At 43.6% G+C, this 26,682-nt stretch overlaps 1 protein-coding gene across 1 annotated transcript in view; it reads right to left on the minus strand.

Annotated features, from left to right (window-relative positions):
- Window positions 1-417: 417 nt before the first annotated feature.
- Window positions 418-26,682, minus strand: part of LOC110559676 (uncharacterized) — a 37,689-nt gene continuing 11,424 nt past the window's right edge. Inside the window, exons 2-8 of the mRNA XM_021655224.2 lie at window positions 19,028-19,149; window positions 17,634-17,772; window positions 15,930-16,051; window positions 13,507-13,617; window positions 7,990-8,096; window positions 3,624-3,714; window positions 418-681 (exon numbers count right to left, since the gene is read on the minus strand). Coding sequence (XP_021510899.1) covers window positions 565-681; window positions 3,624-3,714; window positions 7,990-8,096; window positions 13,507-13,617; window positions 15,930-16,051; window positions 17,634-17,772; window positions 19,028-19,149 — 809 coding nt within the window. The 3' untranslated portion in view covers window positions 418-564. The remainder of the gene's footprint in view (window positions 682-3,623; window positions 3,715-7,989; window positions 8,097-13,506; window positions 13,618-15,929; window positions 16,052-17,633; window positions 17,773-19,027; window positions 19,150-26,682) is intronic.

Consider the following 26,682-nt stretch of genomic DNA (forward strand, 5'->3'; position numbering starts at 1 on the left):
CTGAAAAGCATAAACAGGCAACCACTGCGTCTTCCCCTGTCTCCGAGTGATGGGGCATTGCTTTAGAACCGAGTTCCTCACAGGCTGTACCCAAACGTTTAGCTGGTGCTGCAGTCATCTTAAGGGCAGTTTACAAACTGTATTGGCAAGGATTATTTTCTTCCAGAATGTCATAGTGATGGCCTTATGTCTTTAAATCACTTACAGCCCAGGTTAGCCTCAAACTATGCATCCAAGGCTAGCCTTGATCTTCTTTCTGACCCTCTTAACCCAGCCTCATGAGTACTAGAATATGGTGGACACTCATCCAGGTGCCCAGGGAACATGATTTCATTATTTGGAATTTCACAATATTACCCTAAGTAAATTAAACACATAAGCTTATGTTTATAACAAGATAAAAGGGCAATCCAAACATTTCAGATAAGTATTTTAATCCACACAGAACTACCACATATGTAGTTCATACACAACTATTTACAGGGACAAGATCATGCATGTAATACTTGGAAGGGAACAAAACGTATGGATTACCGTATCACAGGGGAGAGGGTTACTTCAGGGCTAGAGAACCCTATACAAATGAATTTGTTCAAGAGCTTCTCGGTCAACATCCGTTTGTGGGTACTCATCAAGGTTCAGTGGGATCTCTTCCACCCAGGAGGACAGCTGCATATTAATCTATAAGAAGAAAAGCATGAACAACATGAAAATTATAGAATGATTTTATTATTTACAATTTCACAATAAGTTATATAATAGACTTTTAAGACTTATTTTATATTTATAAATGTTTGTATGCATGCTTGTGTATGTACTAGTCTGTGCCTGGTCCCCAAGAAGGCCAAAAGAGGGTGTCAGATTTCCTGAATCTGGAGTAACAGATAGTTGTAAGCTGCCACATGGGTGCTTGGAACCGAATGCAGATCCTCTGCAAGTGCTCTTATCTGCTGAACCATCTCCCCAGGAACCTACACAACAGGAATTTTACTATGATAAACAGGACTAAGTTTATACAGTACCACATGAATAACTTTTGTTTTACTCTGATTTTGGAACTTGAAAAAATGTTCACAAATGCTTATAGATTTACTTATGTCTATGAGTGTTTTGCCTGCATGTACACTGTGAACCACTAGTGTGTGCCTGGTGCCCATGGAATTCAAAAGAGGGGTTACCCTGGACCTGGGGTTATGAATGGCTGTGAGCCACCATGTGGTGCTGGGAAATGATCCCAGGTCATCTTAAAGAGCAACTAGTGCTCCAACCTCTGGGCCATCTCTCCAGCCCCTAGCATAATTATTTTAATTAATATAAGTAGTGTAATAGTTATCCTAAGGCTTAAATAATCAAAGACAGAAACAACTGGAATACATGGAAAACACAAAGATCTTCTTCTCATTCCCACAGTACTGGCAAGAAGCAATCTCCCTGCAAAACCTGCATGAGACTGTGCCTTTCACCCTCTAAACTTGAGCCTCCACAGAACTCTGGAGCCATCACTGTACGTGTCTGTTTAAGGTGGTTTGCCTTTTAAACATACTTAGTAATTATTACTATATGCATATAAATGTGAGGAAAGCTCTTCAGAGTCAGCCCTTTCCTCCATCAGGGATCTAGGGATTGAACCCAGGTTGCCAGGCGGAACAGCAAGAACTTCTCACGTGCTGAACCATCATACTGGCCTGAAAGGTGTTTTCTTAAATAAGAAAGCAACAAAGTCATCAAGTTTATGTATAAGACCTTGTTCACAAACTTCTTAGTTTTTGAGACAGGCTGGCCTCCAGCCAATGCTCAGTCTCCGCGCCCTGGCCTCCCACCTACCAGGCGTATAGACCTGTATCAACCTGTCTAACTTTACAAGTTTTTAACAATTCATTGTATTTATGATTTGTGTGCATGTCTACTCATGTGTGTGGTTCCTGCTACCTCTCCAGACCTTTTTGTTTTGTTTTGAGCTCAGGTCTTTCTTCTCTAGGCCAGGATGCCCTGTGAACCACCTGGTGGCTGCCTCTGGATTGCTAAAATTATAGGTGTCAATGGCTGTCTAGACGGATTCTTGTACACTGCATTAAAACTGGTGTTTTGGGGGCTGGGAAGATAGTTCAGCAGTTAAGAGCAAGTGCTGTTAACAACCATTCCTAAGTACAGTTCCAGGGAATCTGATAATCTCTTCTGACCAGCAGGGCCACCAAGCTCACATACGTACAAGCAGGCAAAACAGTTATACACATAAATAAATCTTTAAAAAGCTATTATGTGAAAAAATATATCAACTAAATTGGCTTACAAATATACATATCATAAATTAGAAACTTAAAATGACTATTTTAATTCACTTTTTATTAATTTATTTTATTATTATTTATTAATTTATTTTTTAGTTTTACTATATACATAGCTCTGGCTGGGCTGGAACCCACTCTGTACACTAGGTTGGCCTTGAACTCAAGACATTCTCCTGCCTCTTCCTCCCAAGTGCTGGGATTGAATGCAAGCCCCACCATACCTGACGGAGAAGACATTTTAAAAGGGACGTTTCTGTGAGCATGGGCAACTATGGCAGGATCGCACTGCTGACGGCAGGGCTCTCGGGGGAGAAAAGCAGCAGGCAAGCTGGGGCGGATACCTTCTTTACACGTTTCTACTTTCTTTCTTTTGCTATAACAAGTACCACGAGGGCAGGCGAGATGGTTCAGTGTTGGAGAAGGCTTGCTGCGCAGGCATGAGGACTGGAGCTCAGACTTCAGCCGGTTCTAGAGTCTATGGAGCTGACAATTAGCATCCATCATCCTGCTCAAGCAGACTAGCCTGGGCCACAGACTTAAAAGATGATTTCAAACTGACTTGGGAGATCAAACTGCGCATAGAGTATAGTCTTCCACTCCACTTGTTTGACTCTGAAAGCCTTGGACAGCTCTGCCCCTACTACAGCCCTTTATTTTGTCTGACAAATTCTCATGCGGAGCCCGACTGGCCGAAACTGCATTCCTCTCCCATTCCTTCCGTGCTAAAGGACAGTGTTAGGGTGTGGGCATTCATTTCCCAAGTTTAGGGTTTTGAGAAGGGGGTTCTGTTGACCGGGTTGGTCTCAGACCAGTGGGTTCAGGTGACCTTCTGCCTCGGCCTCCCATGTGGAAGTGTGCAAGCTTGTCATCTTCCTTCTCAGCTATAATGTGGGTGCTATGTCTCTTACCCACACTCTGTAGTGTTTAATAGCCTACAAATATGACCCCGCAGTTGTTAAAAGTGGTGTAGAGAAACAAGGGAATCTATATCCAGACAAGAAATGTATTTCAGTGTTTTTGAGGGCAGGAGATAAGGCACAGAGCAGTACTTGAGCAGTGTAGTCTTGGAAGGCTGGAGGTAGAGATCAGTAGGACAGTGCATCCCCAGCATACAAGAGCCTTGAGTTTTTGTTTGTTTGTTTGTATTTGTCAAGACAGGTTACCTGTGTAACCCTGGCTTTCCTGGAACTCTCTCTATAGGCCAGGCTAGCTCTGAACTCGAAGATCCACCTGTGTGCTGAATAAAAGGCCTAGGCTACCACACCCAGCTCACTAGTCTAGATTTAATTCCCACCACCACCAAAACCAACCAACCATAGAAAAGTAGTTATGTACCTGAAGACCCATGAGAGAATCTTGGAGACTTGGTACTGTCACTAGTAGCGATCCTCGTTTTCTTACGTTCTGGATGATGTAGTCCCAGGCACTAGAACACATCAAAAACTGATCTAATGAATTAATAGTAAGGTAATGTTGCATATTGATCACAACAGAGAAAGCTCTCTTGTTCAGTGTCTCCTCTTTCTCATGATGGGGAGAGAGAGCCTCAAACATGCTGAGCAATCTGCTCTAAGTTACAGCTCCAACTGAGTTTGGTGGTGCAACCTGGAGTCCTGGCACTGAAGAAACGGAGGCAAGAGGATCATCTTGAGCTTGAGGCCAACTGGGGCACACAGCGAGCTTCAGGGCAACAGCCTTGGCTATAGAATTAGACCTCATCTCAACAATAACAACAACAACAACAAGCACCAAAACCCTGGATGTGGTCTTTACTACACAATCAGCAACTGCACACTTTGCTATTTACACAAAGAAGCTGAAAACATGTATCTACAAAAAAGCTCTGTACACGAACAGTTCCCGTATTTTTACTCCTAACCGTCCGTACTGGAGGCAGTCGTGAGGTCCTTCAGTAGGGGGTGGACGAAGTGTAATATATCCAGACGACTGCAGACTGTTCAGTACTGACAGAAGGTGTATGCTCAAGCCACGAGGGCTCAGAGGAACCTTGAAGAAGGAACCTAACCTGAAAGGGCTCTAACTAGCACATGCCGGAAACGGAACGCTCTGGGTTGGTGAGAGACAGCGGCCGCAAGGCTGCGTGGGCGTCACGACACATCTGCACACACACAGGCCGCACAACGCCAACAGCGAGTGCTGCTGTGGCCGGGGGCTTCTGTGACCGTGGAGGACCGCGGAGCATCGGAATGAGCACACTGTTCTGTGAGAAGAAGGATAATGGCAGACTCCGCATGTGTGTGGGTAGACTGTACAGACACCTTTATCTTTTTTACAGTTTTGCTGAGAACTCAGAACTTCACTAAAAAAAAGCAAAGCAAAACAAAACAAAAACCGATGTGTAAGCTTTTATTAGACAGTGGATTTTTTTTTTTTCTGAATAAAAATGACAAAAGAAAAGTATCAGAGAGTATCTAGAAATCTAGATGGGCAGAATGTTTACCCACAGGAAACAGCAACACAGTAGAAATTGGCAAATTTTCCAGTTCCTGAGGGGTGTTGGCAAAGTTATGAGGTCAAAGTACTGAGATTACCAAGATGGGGATCTGGGTTACTGCAAGTTTCTCAGTAAGGAGAAACGAAGGTTTCAGTCACACAAGCCAAGCAAGATGAGCACCAAAGCCTTGTAATTTCTCCACAAAGTACACGAGAATCAGCCCTTCAGACTAGACCAGGGCTGAGATTGCTAGGGGCTGAGGGAGAGGAAGAGTCCTTGAAAAACAAGGGGCACCAAAGTCAGAAACAAACTGTGTGTAGACATGCATGGTGTGTAGATTAGATCTTCTAAAACTCACATCAAGAGTGAAGTCATTCCTCACTTGGCTGGCTGTAGTATTTTGGGATGGAATTCCAATATCATATGGCATCTGCAAAGTTTGGTGGGACTAGGAACTCTAAAGGACAATGAAATGGGACCTGCCGAAGGTGCCAGAGAGCAGCGTGCTTGACTGGTTCTGCCTAACTCCCAGGTTGAAATGCACTGGAATCCTACACTACGTATGGTCTTGGTAGTTTACCGCAGCAGTGTGCAACACAGATGAAGCGAGACGAGAGAGGCGGGTGGGTAGCAGTGTCAACTGTACTGATTTTTGATTAAGGCTATGACTATAAGCCTCAGAACTTATTTTTTTTTAATGATTTATTTATTTATTATGTATATAGTGTTCTGCCTGCAGGCCAGAAGAAGGAACCAGATCTCATTATAGATGGTTGTGAGCCACCATGTGGGTGCTGGGAATTGAACTCAGAACCTCTGGAAGAGCAGTCAGTGCTCTTAACCTCTGAGCCATCTCTCCAGCCCCACCTCAGAACTTATTAACAAGACAATACAACATTCTTTTTTTCAGGATGTATTTGATAATCACACACCAATGTTTAATAACAAATGTCCCTATGCCAGCCAGAGTTTTTTTACTGTGATGTGGTTTCTAAAAATGATGTATTTTACAAGTTGATTTAATACAAGACTGAAGAACGACATCAACGCTATCTTTTCGTTTATCTGAGACAGGACCCTGTCTATTTAGCCAAATTCACTGTCACAGACAAATGCAGAAGTGCCGTGTTGCAGTTCGGCTTGGCTCCTGGAACCCTGACTAGGGGCAATCAGAAGAACTGATGGGTGGGCTGTGCTCTCGAATGGAGACTCAGTATCACCCTGGAGGCTCTGTGTGTTCATTATATAGTTGAACAGGTTAATGCATGCAGCTTAACAGAAAGGCAGGTTATTACACACAGCTGAACAAGGAGGCAGGGTTTACGGTGGATAGCTGACAAGAAGACAGGCTTAGCTACCTCAGCAGGAGCAGTCTCTGTAGGGGTGCAGTCTTCAGCTGTAAGGATCTAGGGTGAGAACGCTTTGATGGTCATGTTCTACATACACCGCCAGCACCTGCACAGGGAGGACAGGAAGGCTTTGCCACTCCCATGTCTAAGGTTCTGGGCTCCCTGGCATGGTCATGTCAACAGCATACATTTACCCAGAACCCCCATGCTCCCTAACCAGAAGTTAAGACATCATGGAGCCACCACTCGTTCACTACTCACGAGTCTCTAGGAATGAGTGCGTGAAGAAAGCTGTTTTTTATTTTTGTTTAGAGTTTCAGGGTCTCTAAACAGGGTCTCACTATTTAGCCCTCGCTGGCCTGGAACGTGGAGATCTGCTTGCCTCTGCCATCCCGGTGCTGGGATTAAAGGCGTGCGCCACCGCACTATCTAAATATAGGACCCATCCCACGCAGTTCACCAACAGCTCACATCATTCAGTCATCGGTATATTTTGAAGAATTTAAGGCATCTTTCTTTCAGTGCGTTATAAATATTTCAGTGACGTTATATCCTTCAACAATTACATAATATTTATCTGCAACTAAGTTTAAAAGTAGAAAAGCTGCTGGTATGGTGACACATGTCTGTCATCCCAGCATCAGGGCTGAGGCAAGAGGGCTTGAGGTTCAAGGCTAGCCTGGGTGCATAGAAAAGTGATCAGACAGTTGCTACGTTTCCCACTAGCCGACAAGTGGAATAAGCTCCAGGGGCCTGTTATTACTTCCTTAAGGACAGTGTTAGAGGACAGTGGGACAAAGCTCAGACACAGAGCATTTGCCCAGCATGTGGGCTCAACACCACAAGTGTAAAACAACAAACAAATAATTAGTTTTCTAGGTTAATATTTCTCATCTTCTCTATAAGCCTCGGCTAATCCATTCTTTTTTATGACAGCTGTGATGCTAGGGTTAGTTGTTGATTTGACAAAAGCTGGCGACATCTGAGAAGAGGGACTCTGGCTAGCTCTTAGGGGTTCTTTTGATTGAATTAAGGGGAGGGAGGGGAGCTGAGCTGACAAGCATGCGCTCACTGCTTCCCTTTTCTGTGTGGACACAGCTGTCGAGATGCTTTACCCTCTTACTGCCTCGACTTCCCCATCACCGAGGACTGTAACCGGGAACTAAATAACCGTTCTCCCTTAATTGCTCGTCAGAGATTTTTATCACGCCAACAGAAAAAGAAACCAAGGCAACAGGCTAGAAATACAACGGTATTTTCCAGAGAAAATAAGGCAGAGAAGAGTAAAGACCCACGGCCACTCACTGTATATCTACCAAAGATTACCTGTTACAGGGACCACTGAGGCTCAGAGTATAAGGTGGTTTATATAAAGTCTGGTGACCTGAGCTTGATAACCAGAACACACATGGTGGAGAGAACTGACTCTTGCTTTCTTTTCATCTCCACACACCCACCCAATAAATGTAAACATTCTTTAAAAATTAAATATATTTTACAAAGTGAGTTTTTGTCAAAAATTTGCACTTTGCATTTAATCTGTTTCCTTATTAAAATAAGTTGATAACATGTATGAAACTGTCAAAAAATAAATAAAAATATTAAAAAAAACAAAACTTGAGTACTGGATAGTGGTGGCACACACTTTTAATCCCAGCACTGGGATGGTGGAGACAGGCAGAACTTGGAGTTCAAGACCAGCCTGGTCCACAGAGTGAATTAGCCAGGACCACAAAGAAAAACCCAAAGAAACAAAAAACAAAACAGTACAAAGAAACCCCACACTGAGTTTGTCATTTTAAAGCTAGCATGAAAACATTTCTACCTTACCAATCTCTTTTTACACCTTGCTGGATGTATTTCAGTAATAGCTTTCTTGCTTCAGTAAATAACATACCTGGCCTGTTCAGCCTCAGTGAGAAAATATTCGAAGACATTGTTCATTACAATGACATCAGCACTCTGCAGGAGTGCACTCTGGGTACGGATGTCAGCATGAAGCACCTGTAGAAGAACGAACTCGGGTGAGACAGTGAGGACAGCGCATCACGCAGCCATGTAGAAAACATGCTGGCTCAGTGATGCTGTGGGGGCCCCCACCTCATGATTATTTCCTCTTAAGAGAGTTCTGAGATTTCCCCTTTATTACTACATTATTAGGTTTAAGAGTCAAAGGATGGAGGCTTAAGTTGGAGCTCTGCCCAGCTAGATTTGTACTCTTTAGGTAGTTGTTTTTTTAAATAGTAGTTATCAGTCCCGATTACACAATATAAAAAATATAAAAGTAGATATGAAAACAAGACAAAAAACAAACCAAAAGCCTTCAAGAGCTGGAACAACAGCTCACTGGTTAAGAATATTTATTGCTCTTGCAGAGAACCAGGTTTGGTTCCCAGTACCCACAGGGTGGCTAACAGCTGTCTGTTCCAGGAGACCCAATGCCCCTTCTGAGGGCACCAGGCACACATGTAATGCACAGATTTTTATGGCAAGCAAAACACATAGCACATACAATTAAAAAAAAATCTTACAAAGACTCCACACCCTTCAAAACCACTAAAGTACATTTATAAACAGTCAAATGTGTGAACTTGATTCTAAAATTCACTTGAAGGTACTACCTGTCAAAAAAGTAAGCAAAAACATTTATTTAAACACTATATAGGGCTGAAGAGACAGTTTAGCAGTTAAGAGCACTGAGATCTTCCATAGGACCCAGGTTCGGGTATCAGCACCCATAGGCAGCTTATAACCTTCTATAACTCTGGTGTCAGGGAAACCAACACTCTCTTCTAATCTTTGTGGGCACCAGGCACAACATACAGTGCACAGACATATATGTAGACAAAACACTCATACCCATAAATAATAAATAAATCCTAAAAAATATCCTATATTCCTCAGAAATATAACTTAAACCAGAATTAAGGCTTTGCAGACAAACGGGGATGATAAGAAGATACACGTACCTGCTCGGGAGCAAAAATAGATTTTACTTTAAAAAAAGAGAAGAACTTCTTATGTGAGCTATTTTTAAATAAATACTCAAGCCTTACAAATATATAACATGCAAGGTGTTGTGTGGTCTGGTTTTAAGAAACATTCTTTTAAATAATAAACATCCTAAGTTTGTTTAAATTCATTTGACCTAGGACCTTTAAACACAGCTTTGACACGGTCATCAAGAAGAAGACAGCTGGGCCAGAGATGGCTCAGAGAGGTAAGTAAGGCTCTTGCCACAAATGACCAGTTAATAATCTCAGACAGCAGAAGCATGTAGCTTAGCTATGCAATAGACAGATAAGCAGTAGGGTTATCGTCCTTCTCCCTTTTATCCTTAGTTCCTCCTTTCTCTTTCCCATCTAACTTCACTTTCCTTTGTCTATTCTTCTACTCCACAGACTGGAGAAAGAAGAATCAGAAGGATTAATTAACTGTGGCAGTCAACAGAAGCACCCTCAGGGGGCCAGTAAAACCCCAGGGGATGCGTAGGGGCATACTCTGTGGACTGAATGGCAGCACAGAAGCCCTAAAACAATCAAACCCAACCAACATTCCGTGGATACCTCTTACATGCAAGATATTGTGCAAGGGGACAAACCAGGTTAAATGTGACCCAGTATCTGTGCCAAATGTTACACTACAGTATTGTGATGAAAGACAAAACTAAACTGCAGTTAGGAGTAACTGCAGTCACTCCTAACGCCATCAAAGGAATGAGCCAGAGCAGCGACAGGGGAGGGTCAAAGTTCAGTGCAGCAAGGGGAGAGGGATGGGATAATGTGAGACAACAGACCCCCCTACAGGTTAAGACAGTGGGTCAAACTCAGACAGACACGTGTATTCACTCCTTTATAACGACAATATGAACTTGCTAGCTTTTTTTTTTAATAATAATAAAAAAAGAGCTAAAAACCAGGAAAGATGAGGGAAATAAAAATAAAAACAACAGACACAAAAACTTCAAAGTTAGTAACAAAGAGAGGAGAAAGTCCTAAGGAATTTAGAAGAGGAAATCTGAGACACTGATTTCTGAACTAGAAGGAAAGAATCAGGACTTGACCTGATCTGTCACAGCATCTCTGCAAGCCTTTGGCAGTGGCCGGTCAGAGAACAGAGAGAAATACTAAAAATACGAAGGTGTGATGGAAAGTCAGTTTAGGAACCACCAAGACACCACATGCGTTCCCACCCTACAGCAGTGTTCAGGTGTACTGGATAGGGCTAGAGGCTTGCTGGCCAGGGAAGGGTGAGGAAGCGACTGAGAACAAGGCAGCCAAGGGGAGATGCACACATTCCCAGGAACCGGCAGCTCCACAGCCCCTCCCTCTTCCACTAAGCTCCCGGGACTCTGCTCCCATCCAGCTGAGATACCGCAAAGTCTGCTCTGGACGGTCAGCCCAGTGCTGAAGGAAAGACCTCAGCATCCCCAACACTCACGATCACACAGGAGAGAAGCCCTCCGTTAAGATCTTTACTCTAGGTGCTTAGAACTTCAACCGGCTGTTTCTCCTTTCCTCAACTGGAAAACCCCAAGCTCCGTACACAAGGTAAGCACTCTACTGCAGAACCACGCCCCTCCATGTCTTGTTCCTCACTCAGGTATGAGCAGACAACCCAGACTCTGTAGACTGTCGAGGAAGACCTTGCTAAAAATGACTATCACCCACCCCTCAAAAGACAGACAAAACCTCAACAAATAAATTAAGAAAGAAAGAAAGAAAGAAAGAAAGAAAGAAAGAAAGAAAGAAAGAAAGAAAGGAAGGAAGGAAGGAAGGAAGGAAGAAAAAGGGGCTGGAGAGTTGGCTGAGTAGTTAGAGCGTTTGTGCTCTTGCAGAGGACCAGGTTTGGTTCCCAGCACCCACATGGAGACTCACAACTGCCTGCAACTCCATACATCTGATATCCTCGTCTGACCCCCGAGGGCAAAAGGCACCCACGTGTACAAACACCTACCAGCAGGCTAACCACAAATGAACAACACCAAAAACAAAAACAAAAACAAAAAAAAAAAAAAAGGGAAGAGAGCAAAAGCAAAAGTTCGTCCAAAAATACATGGATTTCAACAGGTACTATCAAAAATAACTACAGAAATTGTTTTTGCTGATTAATTTTTTTTTTTCTGATTTTAAGAGCCTTCAATCCAATGTTCATTTACAGCCTGAAGGGGGAAATGGTTAAGGTTTCCAATAGTCATAGGGTGGTATAAAAAGGCTTTCTTTTAGGAGTTAGGGATGTCAGAGTGCTTGGACCACATACACAAGGCACCAGGCTGAAAGCTTACACTGGAGAAAAAAAGAAAGAAAAAAATCAAGTTTTTCACCATGAAGTTACCGACGGGAGCCATGGGAGCCACAAGCCAGGAAACACATGCGGGTGTATATTGGAATAATTTACTCTGAAAAGTAATAAAAATTCATAATACTATAAACATTTCATATGCCTTTATCATATCTAAACAGCAAGCACTCGATCTCCGTTTGTGAATGATGAATCTTCAGATGTTTTGGTTTGGTTTTGTCTGGGTGTCTCGCCTGCACGTCTGCTTGTGTGCCACATGCATGCAGTGCCTGTGGAAGCCAGGAGAGGGAGCCGGAAACCGAGTTGGCCGAGCAGGCAGCTGGAGGCTGCAGCTACTTGGTGCTGGGAACTGAACCCGGGGCCTCCTCTGTAATGCTCTCCACAGCTCAGTGGTCGCCTGAGCTCCTAATGAGCTCCTTATTTTTAAATCTCAACTTTCAACTTAATTCTTGTTAGCTATGTGATTATTACATAAGAGCAGATCCAGACCAATCTGGTCTACAGGGTAAGTTTTCAGCCAGCCCGGGCAACAAACAAAAGCAAGCGAACAAACACAAACTCATGTGCTTTTATTTTTTACTTTTTCAGTCCTAGGGACTGAAATCTAGGACTTTGTGCATGGCAGGCAACCCCACACCCATGAACTTGTTACCAGATGATGAGTTCACTCTGATTACTTATCTCTGTATATTTAAGATGAGGGCAGGGAAGTTGTGTGAAGAAATAATTACCTTTATTAAAAAAGCGAAAAGGTTTGGTCTTTAATCTTTAAATTTTTTTTTTTTTTTTTTTTTTTTTTTTTTTTTTTTTTTTTAGTGGGGAGGTTTGAAGAGGTGGCTTAGAGGTTAAGAGCCCTGGCTGCTCTTCCAGGTCTTGAGTTCAATTCCCAGCAACTCCATGGTGGCTCACAGCCATCTATAATGTGATCTCATCTGGCATGCAGGTATACATGCAGATAGAGCACTCATATACATAAATAAATACATAAATCTTAAAAACATTTTTTTTTTCAAGACAGGGTTTCTCTGTGTAGCCTTGGCTGTCCAGGACTCACTCTGTAGACCAGGCTGGTCTCAGATTCATGGAGCTCACCTTTCTCTGTCCCCCGAGTGCTGGGATTACAGGGGTGTGCCACAGCACCTGGCTCTCCTAAAACATTTTATTGTTATTTTTGTATGTGTGTGAGCCTGCTTATTCGTATGTACACCACGTGTGTGCAGGTTCCTGTGGGGATCATGAGCATGCTGGATGATGCAGCTGTCAAGCAACTGTGAACACTGGCTGTGGGAACCCAACCTGGGGTCTTTGCAAGCGCTCTGAACCACTAAGCCGTCTCTCCAGCCCCTTGATCTTTTTCTTTTTATTTCACATTTTTTTTAAACATAATTTTTTATTTATTACAACTTATTCACTTTGTATCCCAGCTGTAGCTCCCTCCCTCATCCCCTCTCATGCCTTTCCCCAGTCCACCAATAGGGGAGGTCCTCCTCTCCTTCCATCTGACCCTAGCCTATCAGGTCTCATCAGGACTGTCTTTTATTGTCTTCCTCTGTGGCCTGGTCAGGTTGTTCCCCCCTCAGGGGAAGGTGACCAAAGAGCCAGCCACTCTTGATCTTTTAACTCACGGAGAAGTTTTTCAATGTTTTACTATCCTTGATATCAGAGATCATTAATATTTTCTATATTGCCATGAGAATTTCAAGGATCACTGCACTAAACAGAGCCCTTCCCCCAAACCAACCCCCCGACCAAATCTTTTGTCTTGTTATTTTTCTTTTTACGGGAATAAGAGGAAACCTGTTCTAGCTTAATAAAGACATCCTTCCCTAATAACCACATTGACAATGTCTCCCAGTTTACAAGAAGATACATAATCATGGGCGGTACAAGTCCATTCATCTTCACTTTAGTGAAATACACTGGCAGCCAACCTCTGGAGAGTCGCTACCTGAACTGCCTGACACGGAGAAAAGAAAGGAAAAACTCTCTCTAAAAAGACAACAGGTCAGCTCAGTCTGGTTCCACAAAACAGCAGCAAAAGGAGAGAATGCAGAAGCAATTAAGTAAGATTTGAAAAAGCAACAGAAAATATAATGAACAGGTAAACGGGTACCTTGATTCTGTCACTGAACTGGTATTTCTTTATGATCATTTCCTGCAATTGGCAAAATTCTCCATTCAGCTCTACCCCACAGAGCTGCAGTGCTGAGCTGTAAAGGTAGCCCTGGAAGGGAAAGGCACGTTGCAGAACAGTTAGCTTTTAGGTAAGGTCTATATACATCTGAATTAAAAAACCAAACTGTTACAGAACCCACAGAGAGCCAACTTTACTGACCAGGGCCTTGACTCGACTTTATTAATTCCCATTTTATAGCTATGTTTTAAAAGACTGGTTTTTAAAGCTTCTTGATAAACTGGGCATTCAGCAAAGTTGGAAATGATGACCACATTCCCAACCTCTCTAGGGTCTGTTCAGCCTTCATACTCTCTGGGGAAGTTACATTCTTGCAAAGCAGGCAAGTTAATCTGTGTGGAATGCAGTGACAGCCACACACGATTGGCACTAGGGAGGGAAGGGAGCCGAGCCCATCAGTTAACAAGGACACGGAAAACTGCTGGAAACTGTGATCGGTTTCTGTGGCAGAGTAACAAAAACTAACACGGAAGGAAAGGTCAGCTAAGTTTGTCAGGTAACCTTCTGCTCAGGCTTTAATTAAGTAACTAATTTAGAGACAGGGTGCACAAGCTGGCTCTGAACTTATCTTCTGGATGCTGGGATTACAGACATGTACCACTATGGCTGGCTCCTGAAGATGACTGCCCAGCAACACATGAAAAAACAAGTTTGAATCTATAGTTCTATAAATATCACAGATATTTATAGTATTTATAACATTTTTCAAAGTACCTATATCTACATTATATTTGGTATTGATTCGGTGATCTACTATAAGAAAAATGTCAGTATATTTATACTATCAACACTGACACTATACCTGCACAGTCATAATCATTTGACATTACATTTTTTTGCATGATTCTTTTTTCTTTTCTTTCCTTCCCTTCCCTCCCTTCGTTCTTCTTTCTTCTGTGTGTATATGTGCATGTGTGTTGTATACATAAGTGAATATGCAGATATATGTATGTGCGGAACCAGAGTGTCTTCCTCTCCTTCACCTTACTGCCTCAAGATAGACAATACTCTTAAAATAAACAATAAAGCAAGCAAGCTAGGGAGCAGGGTGGGCAGAGAGGCCGCACACCTGCACGTGTAATCCTAGCATTCAGATGGCTGAGCAGGACCATTTCAAGGCCAGATGAGCGAGGACCATTTCAAGGCCAGATGAGCGAGGACCATTTCAGGCCAGATGAGCGAGGACCATTTCAAGGCAGCCTGGTGATTTGGCAAGTCTCAAACCCAACCCAACCCAACCCACAGAGCAACAGGAGCACTAAACAAAAACTATCAAATTGTGTTTTCTACTCAGAGACTGACAGTCCAGGTGGGTATTAATTACAGAGTTGCTTTCCGTCTGAGGCAGGCAGCAAAGTGGGAAATTGACAGCACCTGTTCCTGGCAAGAGTCACTACTGCTTCTCCGGGTGGTTGGTTGGTTGGTTGGTTGGTTTGTTTTAACAAGCTAATGACAGCCATTGGAAGTAGTCACGATTTAAATTTATAACAAGAGCTGCATTGAAGTGGTATTTCAGAAACAAAAGTAATGTGTCCATTCTGAGACACAGAAAATTGGACACGATGTATCCTTGGACATCACCCAGTGTGTACATTTAAACACAGGGAACTAGATATCCAGAGCCATCAAGTGACTTGCTATGGCCACACAAATGGGATTACAGGTGTGCTCCACCGTGCCCAGCTCAAAAATGTTCCTTAGGCCCAGTACATTTGTTATTTTTGGGTTCTTATCAAAGCTCAGTATACTATTTTATTTTAATATTGTGCAAAGAAAAAAAAATAGCCAGGTATGGAGACATACCTCAGTCACAGTGCTTAGTGGGCTAAGGCAGGAGGATTAGGAGTTCAAGGTTGTTCTTATCTACATAGCAAGTTTGAGACCAGCCTGAGCCACATGAAAAATCCCAACTCTCCACTCAAAACAAAACAAAACAAAACAAAAAAGCAGAGGGAGGAGGTAGAAAGGGAGTTAGAGGAGGAGGGAGGGAGAGAGGGAGGGAGAGAGGGAAAAAGGGAGAGAGGGAGAGATAGAGAGAGAGATAGATAGATAGAGAGAGAGAGAGAGTCAGAGCCAGTCATGTGGTCTACTCTGTTTACAGCTGTAGTTTGTGTTGTGGAGACAGACCAGGAGAGGAACTAGACAGCTGGTCTCTGCAATTCCAAACTCAATTATTACCAGCAAGCAGAACCTAGGAGCCTGCCAACAGATCCTAGTCTAACCTTATCCTGTTACTTTAATAGTAAAGCCAAGCTGTCACCTTGGATGGTGGCAGGCAAAACTGTTGCTAGCAGAAGGAAGTATTTTCCACATGTTGAGTATGTCCACAAGCTGCACTTTACCCCATAAAGGACTGTGCCAAGTCTGGAGCCAACGTCAACCAAGACCTTTCCTGACAGATCGGGGAGAACGTGATGATAAATGAACTTCAACTCCACGAGGGAGAAGGAGTGAGAAATAAATCCTGGAGAAAGAAGAGAACAAGCATCAAGTTATGTTTTCTGAGACAGGGTCTCACTGTGTAGCTCTGGCTGGCCTGGGGCTCACAGAGATCTGCCTGCCTCTACCTCAGAGAGCTGGAATTAGGCCTATACCAACAGGCCTGGCTTGCTAGGGTCACTTCTATCCTTGTCTGAGTTTTGAACTTGTTTCTGTGATAGCTTGACTCTGGTTTTCCTCTGACCTGGAGGGAACTCAAAGACCCATAACATCATGTCCTACATAATGTAACAGTCAAAAAGGGAAGTTATCGTGGGCATTATTTAAAAGAAAAAAAAAAAAAAAGAGTTGGACAAAGTAGCACACACCTGTAATCCCAGCACTCAGGAGGCAGAGGCAGGCAGATCTCTGTAAGTCCAGGACAGCCAGAGGTCTGCTACACAGAGAACCCTGTCTCAACAAACAAGCAAAAAGCAAGATGGCAATTAAATGGAAACAGGCGGACCAGTTTCCAGGGAGAGATATAGGGTATGCCTGTGTCTCAGAGGTGGTGATGGTGGGGTTCAGCCACTGCACTCCTCGCCTCCCTTGGATCCCCATCCTCACAGCCCCTCGCACACCAGTGATTCCTCTGGGGGATCCAGGGACAAGCCCCTGTCTCGTCAGAGTACTTGCCAGAGGGTGACAGCCCTCTCAGACCCATGAGTTATCTGAGCTGCTCTGGGTGTCTAGTCATCGTTTGTAACTGATTACTGGGGAGACACAGGCCAATCTTCAGATTTACTGTCAAACCCAGTTCTATAAATATTTACACATCAGGTGCTTGGTACATGGTATTCAGTTAGTCATGTTTCAGTCTTTCCTCTAGCTCTCAGCCACATCTCTTTCCATCCTATGAATGTCATCGTTAGGGATGTGTCACTTGGTCAAAACAAAGCCCACATACACTTCCGGGTCGCCTGTCTCTGTCCAACCCCAGCCAGCAGTTTTCTAACCATCTGACTTGCTAAGCAGTCCGTCTATCTCAGGCCCCTGGAGGTTACACTTCTCACAGGAAGTCAGTCAGCAGGTAGCCTGTCAATCTCTGCTGCACGTGTGAAGCAGAAGACAGGTCCTCTGTTTTCAGTCATGTCTGATTAATCTCTGGCCTGAAGCTCTATCTCTGATTTGTAGATGTGACAAACATTTCTAGGTAGGCCATTAAGTGAGCTAATCTCCACAGACATTTCTTTACATCACTCAGTCACCTTTCACCTCTCTGCCCGCCAACCCACTTACCTGCTTACTTGTGAGTGTATGTGAGCAAGAGTGCATGGGCTTGAGTGCCCCAGTGTGCATGTGCCAGTCAGAGGACAACTTGAGGTGCTCTCCTCCTGGCTGTGGGTCTCAGTGATGGAACTCCGGTCATCAGGTTTGACTCCCACACTTTTGCCCTTCTGTCTCCCTACTTTTAATTTTGGTAATGGCTACACTAGAGGTTAGCTTTTATTCTGAAGAGTGTCCATGCAACAGTCTGATTACAAATTTACACACACACACACACACACACACACACACACACACACAGACACACACTAAGTAACAGCTTTGCAAACTTGGATGCCTACCCAGAGGAGCTATTCGGTGGGAGCCACACACAGTACAGTAGTTTCTGCTCAGTTTTCCTTCCTCACATAATGAATCAATAAACTCTTCATCATAAAGGAATGCATCAACGTGAACTGTGGGTTCCGGCTGCTGTTGTATCTGGAGAAACACATCAAAGGAAACAGAGTACAAAGAAGCTTCTTTTTCATTGCTAAATAAGGCAAAACAGCAGTGGCTGTCACGCTAAATTCTGAGAACAAGGCATAGAAGGACAGTGTTGCTGATTCAATTCTGCTCCTCTTTTTTTTTTTTTTTTACTGCGACACTGCTAACTTTCTCTTTAATCTAGAAGGATAAAAAACATGGCTGAGGTCTAACTTTGATTCTTACATGTCAATTAATATCAAAATACTTGGCAAGACATCTTTGTTCAGAGAGCCAAGTTTTCAAATTGCTAAGATATTTTTAAAACTTCAAGTTTATATGTGTGGGCATGGTAGGTACCATTTGTAACAGCAGCATTTGGAAGACTGAAGTAGGAGTGCCTGAATTTGAGGCCAGGCTGGATTACAGGCAGTATCAAAAAACAAAACAGTCCGGCATGTGATACACACCTTGATTCTAGTTCCTGGGAGGCACAGGCAGACAGATCTCTGAGTTTGAAAGCAGCAAGTTCTAGGCCAGTCAAGGCTATAGTGAAACTTTCTCAAAAAGAAGTAAGTCGGATGGTGGCCTGGCTGTCCCGGAACTCACTCTGTGCACTAGGCTGGACTGAACTCAGAGATCCGCCTGCCCCTGCCTCCTGAGTGCTGGGATTAAAGCTGTGCACCACCACTGCCACTTTACTTTGCTCTCCTGAGATCCTTTCTGAAGGACCAAGTATTTTCTAGGAACTTTTAAATGTTCACACTATTCATAAACTATTAAAACATTCTGGATTTAAGGCCAGATGTGGTGCAACACAGTTGTAACCCTAGCACTTGGGAGCTGAGACCTCAAATTTGAGGCCAGCCAGTACTACAGAGCAAGACCTAAGCAATAAAACCTGAACAACCCACCAAATAATCAAACAACACTCTCCAATGATTCCCCTTAAACAACCCCCACCCAAAAAAAAGGCAACAGGATTTAATTCTTCAGCTCAGGTGTTTATGGATGGAAAAGTCCAGACTATTAACACTTGATTTTTTTTTTTTTAAATAATAGGCTGATAAACAGGATTCTCCATAAAGTATTGTTGAGTACATAGTAGTGGGGAGTCCAAAGGTTAAAGCCTCAAAAGAAAGGGGTATACAATTGAACTAAGTGAAAAATTACTTAAATCTGAATTCACAACTAACGAGACTAGAAAGTATGGGGTTAGAGAAGATTTCTTGAGTGGGACAAAAGAGTTAATTTGGTTGAACATATTCACCTTTTGAAGGGCTACATGTTCCGAGCGCAGCACAGCTTCTAGAGGCAAACGGTCCCGAAGGTCATCTGCTATGTTCTTCAGCACAGCGTCGTTATTGTCATGCGTGAGTCTGTCAAAATCCCCTGAGAAAAGAAAGAGACATAGCTCCTACTCTTGCGGTCACACCTAGAATAGTGATTACAGATTCCCATCAGAGAAGCCTTCCATACATGGGCATGTCAGCTCTAATCCAAGTTCCATTTAAAATGGTGAATTTCTCAGGCTGTGGAAATGGCTTGGTGAGTAAAAACACTTCTTAAAAAAGCATGATGACCTCAGTTCAATCCCTGGAACCCACACGGTAGGAGGGAAGAACTCTCCCAAGATGTCCTCACATGAGGCTGAATATATACTTAGCGGGTACCAGCCACATTTTTGATCCTCAGCATCAAAACAAGAAGGGATGGAAAGATATATAGGTCTAGAAACAAATCAAGGACATCTTGAAGGGCATGTCACCCCATGTTCTACATGTCTTCATCCCCTTTGAACATTTTTTGGAAACACTTTTATTTTAGTGCAGTGGTCAGAGGACAGTTTTCAGGAGCTGGTTCTTCTTACTCTATGTGGATTCTTGGGAGCAAACTCAAGTTGTCAGGTTATCCATTGAGCTGTCCTGCTAGCTTCTGGCTTCCTTCTCTTTTTGAGATAAGGTCTCTTTCTATGTAGTCTTTGCTGGCTACAAACACACTACATAGACCAGGCTGAGTTCAAACTCAGACATCCTTCTCTCTGCCTCCTGAGTGCTAAGATGAAGAGCATGAGCCCACCATGCCTGGCTCCGTTCTTTTTTGTTTTGGAGACAAAGTTTCTCCTGTGTAGCCCTGGCTGTCCTGGAACTAGCTCTGCAGACCAGGCTGGCCTTGAACTCACAGAGATGCGTCTGCCTCTGCCTCCCAAGTGCTGGGATTAAAGGCACATGCCATCACTGCCAGCGAGGCTCCCTTCTTACCCAGAATACTTTTTGTTTAGAATGACATTTTCATACCATAAATAACTACAAGTGGAATAATGTTTCATAGCTTACAAAGTTCTTTCATATACAAGGAGTCAGTTCCCTGCTACAGCACCAAGGAGAGAAAGCGAGACTACATTTACAAAGTCGGACTGCAAGCCTTTCATGTTGGCTGGATCTCAGATGCTGTACGGGAGACTGGAAGCAGTATGAAAGCTTTGGTCGATGCCCATAAGGAAGGTGTTCTTCCTTTCCACGGTGTTCATCTGTCCCTCTGCATGGGAAAATCCTCTCTTTGCATAACTTGAGCAAGCACAACTAGCACTGAAAGACTACTTGGCTCTGAGCTGATACGCAAAGGCCTTCCATTCTTTTCCTACATATCTAGTTGAATATTCTAAGTTATTGATTCATGTAAGTTCTAAGAAGCAGACTATACCTTTGAGTGAATCCAAGCAGTATTCACACACACCTCACATCGTTTCAGTGTCTTAGAGGCTGGTTCCCCTGTGCAACATGGGCTTTTCCCACCATATTCAAAATCTAATTACATTTTCCCAAAGTGTTAATTAATGTCTAGAATCTATTTAGGTGCTCTTACAGATAAAACAGTCTGTGAGAACTTGTGTGACTCAAATTTAACTTAAACCACGGCTCTTAAAAAAAAAATAGAAAAGAAAAATCTTATTACGTCAAATAAAATTATCTTGCAGCCCAGTTTCTTTGGATTTATTTACAGTCATATTAACTTCTCAAATCAAAGGATCTTGGGAGCTACATTGAGACCTCTTCCCGAGCGGCAGAGCACCATGCACAAGTCTCTGGACACCTGAAACACAGCTGCTTAGGGCCGAACACGCTCAAGGAAGGATTTCTTTGTTGGTCTAAGTTGGAATCTGTCTCTCTGTAACAATGAATCAGTTTTTTTTCCCTTCACCTTGAATGTTATCATTACCTTTAATACTATGTATTTACTGTATGAGCATGCAAAGCATACGAGACTATGCAAGTTTTTATACCTACGAACCGTCATTTAGATCTAAGAACCTATACATGACACAATTTTTTTTTTTCTTTCTAAAAAACATTCATTCAAAGAAAGAAGGGGGTTTCTACGGAACTGAAGACGTCTCTGTCCTGGTTTAGTTAGAGCTTGTAAAGTAGTTAGAAGTTAATCCTTTGCTCATCTGGCTTTACTCTGTTCCTTGGAATACCATCTCTAGAGACTCTGAACAGAGATGGAAGAATGGATTTTTAAGTTAGAGTACTTGAATCTGAATCCTGCACTCACCAACTTATTATTTAGGTAAGTTAAACTTATTATTTAGGTAAGACTCTCTGAGCCCCAATTGACCTATCTATAAAGTGAAAATAACCATCCCACATCAAAAGACTGTTTGGGGGATTAAATGAGAACATAAATGGAAGGTTTAGAACACTGCCTTAGGGAGTTGGCAAGATGGCTTAGTAGGCAAAGGTACCTGGTGGCAAGCCCAATGACCCGAGTTTGATACCCAGTTTGACTCCTATAAGTTGTATTTTGATCTCTACATACGCCCACACATTCATGCATACACACATATATAAATAATTATAATACTGTCCTAGAATTGTAATCAGTCATAACCAAGAAGTCATAACTCAAGAAGTTCATTTGCATTTGAGGATCAGGGATGCTTATTAAGTTCATTTTCCAAAATTATGTTTTAAAAGCATTATCAGGGGCTGAAAAGATGGCTCACTAGTTAAGAGCATATACTCTTCTTGCATGGACCCGAGTTCAGTTCCCATACCCTAAACCACCCATTACTCTAGCTCCCAGCCTTGAATGTCCACCAGTGCCCAAACTCAAATGCACACAAAGTCCTCCCTCTACATATCTGAAAATAAAATACACATTTGTAAAATAAAATAGGGGGATATGTAGAGTTTGCTGGATTAGGTTGAAGTCTCAGATCTCTGGAGAGTCACTTGTTTGCGCTTGGTCTATGATGGCTGATTACCTTTTCTCAGGGAGGTTCTAAAAGTCTCCCCCAACCCCAACTGGATACCTCAGCTCTTAAGGAGTATCACACAGCCCTCAGGGTAATTACATGCCAGACTCTTGCCTGGTATGGGACTTCCTAGAAATCCCCACCTGCTAAAGAGCTTAGTCTTCGGCAGTGACTTCAATTGCACTTGGAGATTCTCTCACCCTAGGATAATTAAGTACTGTATTCTCCTTCTTCTGGTAGGACCATGCTACCGCATGGAAAATGAGTCAATGTACACTACATGTAAATCAAGTAGCCCTGACCCCGTTGAATCAAACACATTCACCCTCAAATCCCTCCCACCGCCCCAGGTTTATAAACCAGATTTCAAATCAATGTGCTGGGTGCATGCTGCTGGCTGGTTTTGTTACATGCTACCGTAAGCCCTCTACCATGACTCCCGAGATTGCCAGGCCTGCCCTCCAGCCTGATGGGCCTGGGCCTCAACAGGCCTGTCTTGCTCGGCTGCAAGTCCACCAGGGTTTCCACTGCCACCAGTGGTCTCCTTCTAACAGAGCCGAACTCTGAAACTCTGGAAAACTTTTCCACATGCCAGCCTCGTGCATGGGCCTTGCCCTAAAGCTCTCCAGCTGTTCCTGAGATCAGGGGACCTGATTCCTCTTCATCCAGAAGCCAAAATCCAGGTCCCCAGAGAATGGCTTTTTATGATCAAAATGAAAACATGCCCAATTTGATAAGTTAGATAAGTTATAGTTTCATTTATGTATTTCCCTAAATGCTCTTCTGTTCCAAGTGTTTTGTTTTTTACTCAACTGCCTGTAATTCATAATTGTTAATAGAAACTGTCAGACTTCAAAAGGACATTGGTTGGCACATACCTTTTGAAAAGACTAACTAGCAAATCGTTTCCCACCTGATAATGGCTATAAAAATATCAGAAAGGCAACTAATATATTATGGAAGAGCATAAAACTGGAGATCATTTTAAAGTGTTTCTTCCACACTTATTTTAATGTGCACTGCCACACTGAGCAGTTTTGGAAGCCAGAAGACAACTTGTGGAGGCCTGCGCCTTCTTAGCATGTGGGTCCCAGGGACAAAACTCAGGGTGGAACTTGGCAGCAGACCCTTTAACCACTTAGTCATCTCCCTGGCTTCTGAAGTCAATTTATTATCACATGATATTTACTCTAAGAAACGGAATTTGTCGGAGCTAGTCTTGGTGGAAGACAGTTGTGACTCACAGCACTGCCTGGACCTGGAGTTTACGGCTGGCCTGAGGCAACAGTATCAAACTGTTGGGGAAACAAAATTTGTTGAAACATTATCTCTCAAAATTTTTTCTTTTGAGACAGGGTCCGACTGTGTAACACTAGCTGGTCCATAATGTAGACCAGGCTGACCCTGAACTCACAGAGCTCTGCCTGTCTCTGCCTTCTGAATGCTAGGATTTATTTATAGCATCACCATGTCCAGCCTTAAAAATAGTTAAATTACATCTTACTGCTCTGTACCTGTGTGTATGTCTGTGTAAGCACTTGTGTGGTAGAAAGGCATGCATGAGCCCTGACTGCTTCCTTACTCAAGTCTTCAAACATGTTGAAGGCTTTCATGGTGAACTTTCAAATTCCCTGAATGACATACTAATATATACAAGATACATGATATATGACATACAAGATAATACTATATCTTGCTCTGACAGATACGAGCAAGAGTGGGTGGTCTTGGGTATGGTGGCACCTGCCTTTAACCCCGACTTCTTCCCCCCTCCCTTTCCGCCAGTGGGAGGCGCAGGCAGGATGGTCACGGATTCTAGGACAGCCTGGAATAAAGAGCAAGTTCCTAGCTCAAAACAGCAACAAAGAATATATGTTTCTTCAAACTGCCACAGGATTGGATAGAATCATGAAGACAAACTTGGTTGTTTTAATTCGCATTTATTCAATTACTAGTTAGACCAAACACCTTTCAACCTGCATGACAGCTACTGCAAAAGGTACAGTAACAGGCCTTTGGAAACCTTTTGGAAAAAGATTAAAGAAGTGTTAATTGACAGCCCAAGGACAGGTAAGATTTCTCAAATGGCACAGAAGTAGGCGGGAAGAGAGGGGAAAGGAAGAGCCTCTCCACGAGGCAACATTAATCCTTCAGAAGTTCCTGCTTACACGTAGCATACTGGAAAGAAACAAGCTCAAGGCTGTCAGCCTAATAATCTAAACCTACTCTGGGGCCAGGGAGATGCACGGTTCAGTAGGAAAAGGCACTGGTGTGACAGGCCTGTGCAGTTAGGGTGCCAGCACCCATACAAAGACGGGAGAACTGGCACAGCTGCCCCGACCGCCACATGCACGCTGTAGCACCCGCGTGCACGCCTCAGCGAAGAATCCACTTTTCCTCTGCAGTATGCAGCCCTGTCACTGGCTCATTTCACGAACCTCAGAGAGATGCTGGTCACCTCACACGGCACACGATAACTTCTCACTAGTTCCTTAGTGTGAACACACCACTCCTCGTGACTGTTAAAAACCAACCTACTGCTTTACCCTCATTCCCCTTCCCTACAGTTTTTGGATGGTTTGCTATTTTTTAACATCTCAAACTTCACTCTGGATTTTTAAAGACACTGATATCACCAGAGTCTAACCATCCTATTTTTTTTTTCAATTTAATCTTTACTTAACAAATAACCATTGTTTATTTTTCTGAGGTACATGTTTACTTCACAGAAGAACAGAATCAGTGCAGTTATCACATATTTATTTCTTTGTGGTAAGAACATTTAAAAATCGGCTTTTCGTAATTCAGAAATAATTTTGTACCCACTGACTAACACCTTCCCCTCCTCATTCCCTATGCTACTTGTGGAGATTTCCGCTCAACCCTGGACTTCTCCAAGTCTGGCAACTTCCTGCTCTCCGTGTGAGTGCTGGCCTTTGCATGTGCTTGAACACCGATCTTCAGTTAGTAGTGCTGTTTGGGATGTTGTGGGACTTGGGACAAAGGGCCTGGTGGCAGAGACTGTAGGGGAGAGGCTACAGGAAGAGAGCCCGCTGGGTCAGCCCATGGTCTTGACTTCCGGGTTGGAGTACTAGTTCCCACCACTTTGTCTCCCTTAAGCTACCTCTTGTGCGCTTATCTGGTCCACAGACATGGGAAAAGTAACTAATACGGTGAGACAATCAGTATTTGTCTCTCTGTGCCTGGCTTACTTCACATAGCGCTCTAGATCTATGTAAGTGCTGAAGTAACAGTATTTTCTTCTTAAAGGCCAAGTCTAGAGGAAGCCTGTGCTTAGCATGTGGGAAGCCCTGTGTACGTCTTAAAACTCCATTGTTGATGGGCATTGTTTCCATGTTGCAGGCACTATGAATAATGTTGTAATAAACAGGGGCACAGACAGCTTTGTCACAGCAATTTTAATCCGTTTGGATACATATGCAGAGATAGAATTGCTGAATATGTTAATTATATTTTTAGTCTTTGAGGACACGCCCCCCCATGTGGGTTTGTGGGTTTCCAAGCCAGATGAGGGACTACTCTCAGGGAGCAGAGAGTGGGGTTGCGCCCTACCCAAGTCAGGCCTGGGCCTACTCACCTCCACAGAGACAAGGCCATGTCATGCGAGTCAGTTAAGCTTCTGTCTCCCCATCAGAGAACTGGCTTCTCGTAAATCATGTGACTGGCAGTCGGCTAACCTAACTGATACTCTTGGAAAGTCCCTGCCTCCAATGAACCACTTCTGTTCTCAAACAGGTCCACATGTGCAAATTATGTGGATTTTCCCCCTTGTTCTTTTGTCCTCCCCTCCTCCCTTACTCAAGCTGTCTAGGCTAGCCTCCACTTCGATAAACCAGCCGAACTCTGAAACAGTCATCCAGGTCATTCACACTCGCTTTACTTGCTGCCGCCTGAAACTCCACCTCAGCTCCTCCACATCCTGAGCCCGCTGGTATGGGGGTTGGGGTGCCCGAACAGGGACCCTCCAGGAAAAGTGAAGGAGGGCAGTCCCCTCCGAGGGACACCGGTGTTTTGCCCTGCCATCTCAACCTGAGTATCAGCTGCTACTTTCCATTTGAGCCATCAAGAGGGACCAACTACCACAAAGAAGCAACTGATGATTTTGGCTGGGGCTACTCCCCAGCACTGACTGGAGGCCCTTAGTCCTCTGGTTGGACCCCAATAGCCCTTAAGGTGCCAACAACAACAATCACCTCTCTCGATCTCTCTGAAGCACCTGGTAACACAGCACCAAATGCACGGTTAAAGGCCCCCAGGTGGCTGGTTTTCTTACACCAGTGAGTGAGCAGGCTTGGGCTGGGTCTCTGCGGAATCCCAGGACGGGAAATCTTAGTTTTCTTCCTCTGGCAGAAGCCCAAGGAGTCCCTCTCTGACTTTGTTCTTGGAACAAAAATGAGTCTAGAACATAAGACCCCTGGTCCTACGGCTGGAGAAGTCCTCCTTACAAGCATAGTTTGGAAAGGCATGGCCTTATAACACTGGCTGGCACGGCAGAGTTTGAAAAACGAGCATTACTGTTGGGCATGGTGAAGCACACCTGTGATCCCAGAACTCAGGGAGGCAGAGGCAGGTAGATCTCTGAGTTCAAGGCCAGTCTAGTTTTCAGGACAGCCAAGCAGCCAAGGCTACACAGAGAAAACCTGTCT

Source organism: Meriones unguiculatus, chromosome 7, assembly GCF_030254825.1.
Source record: "Meriones unguiculatus strain TT.TT164.6M chromosome 7, Bangor_MerUng_6.1, whole genome shotgun sequence".
In the NCBI taxonomy this organism is placed as follows: Eukaryota; Metazoa; Chordata; class Mammalia; order Rodentia; family Muridae; genus Meriones; species Meriones unguiculatus.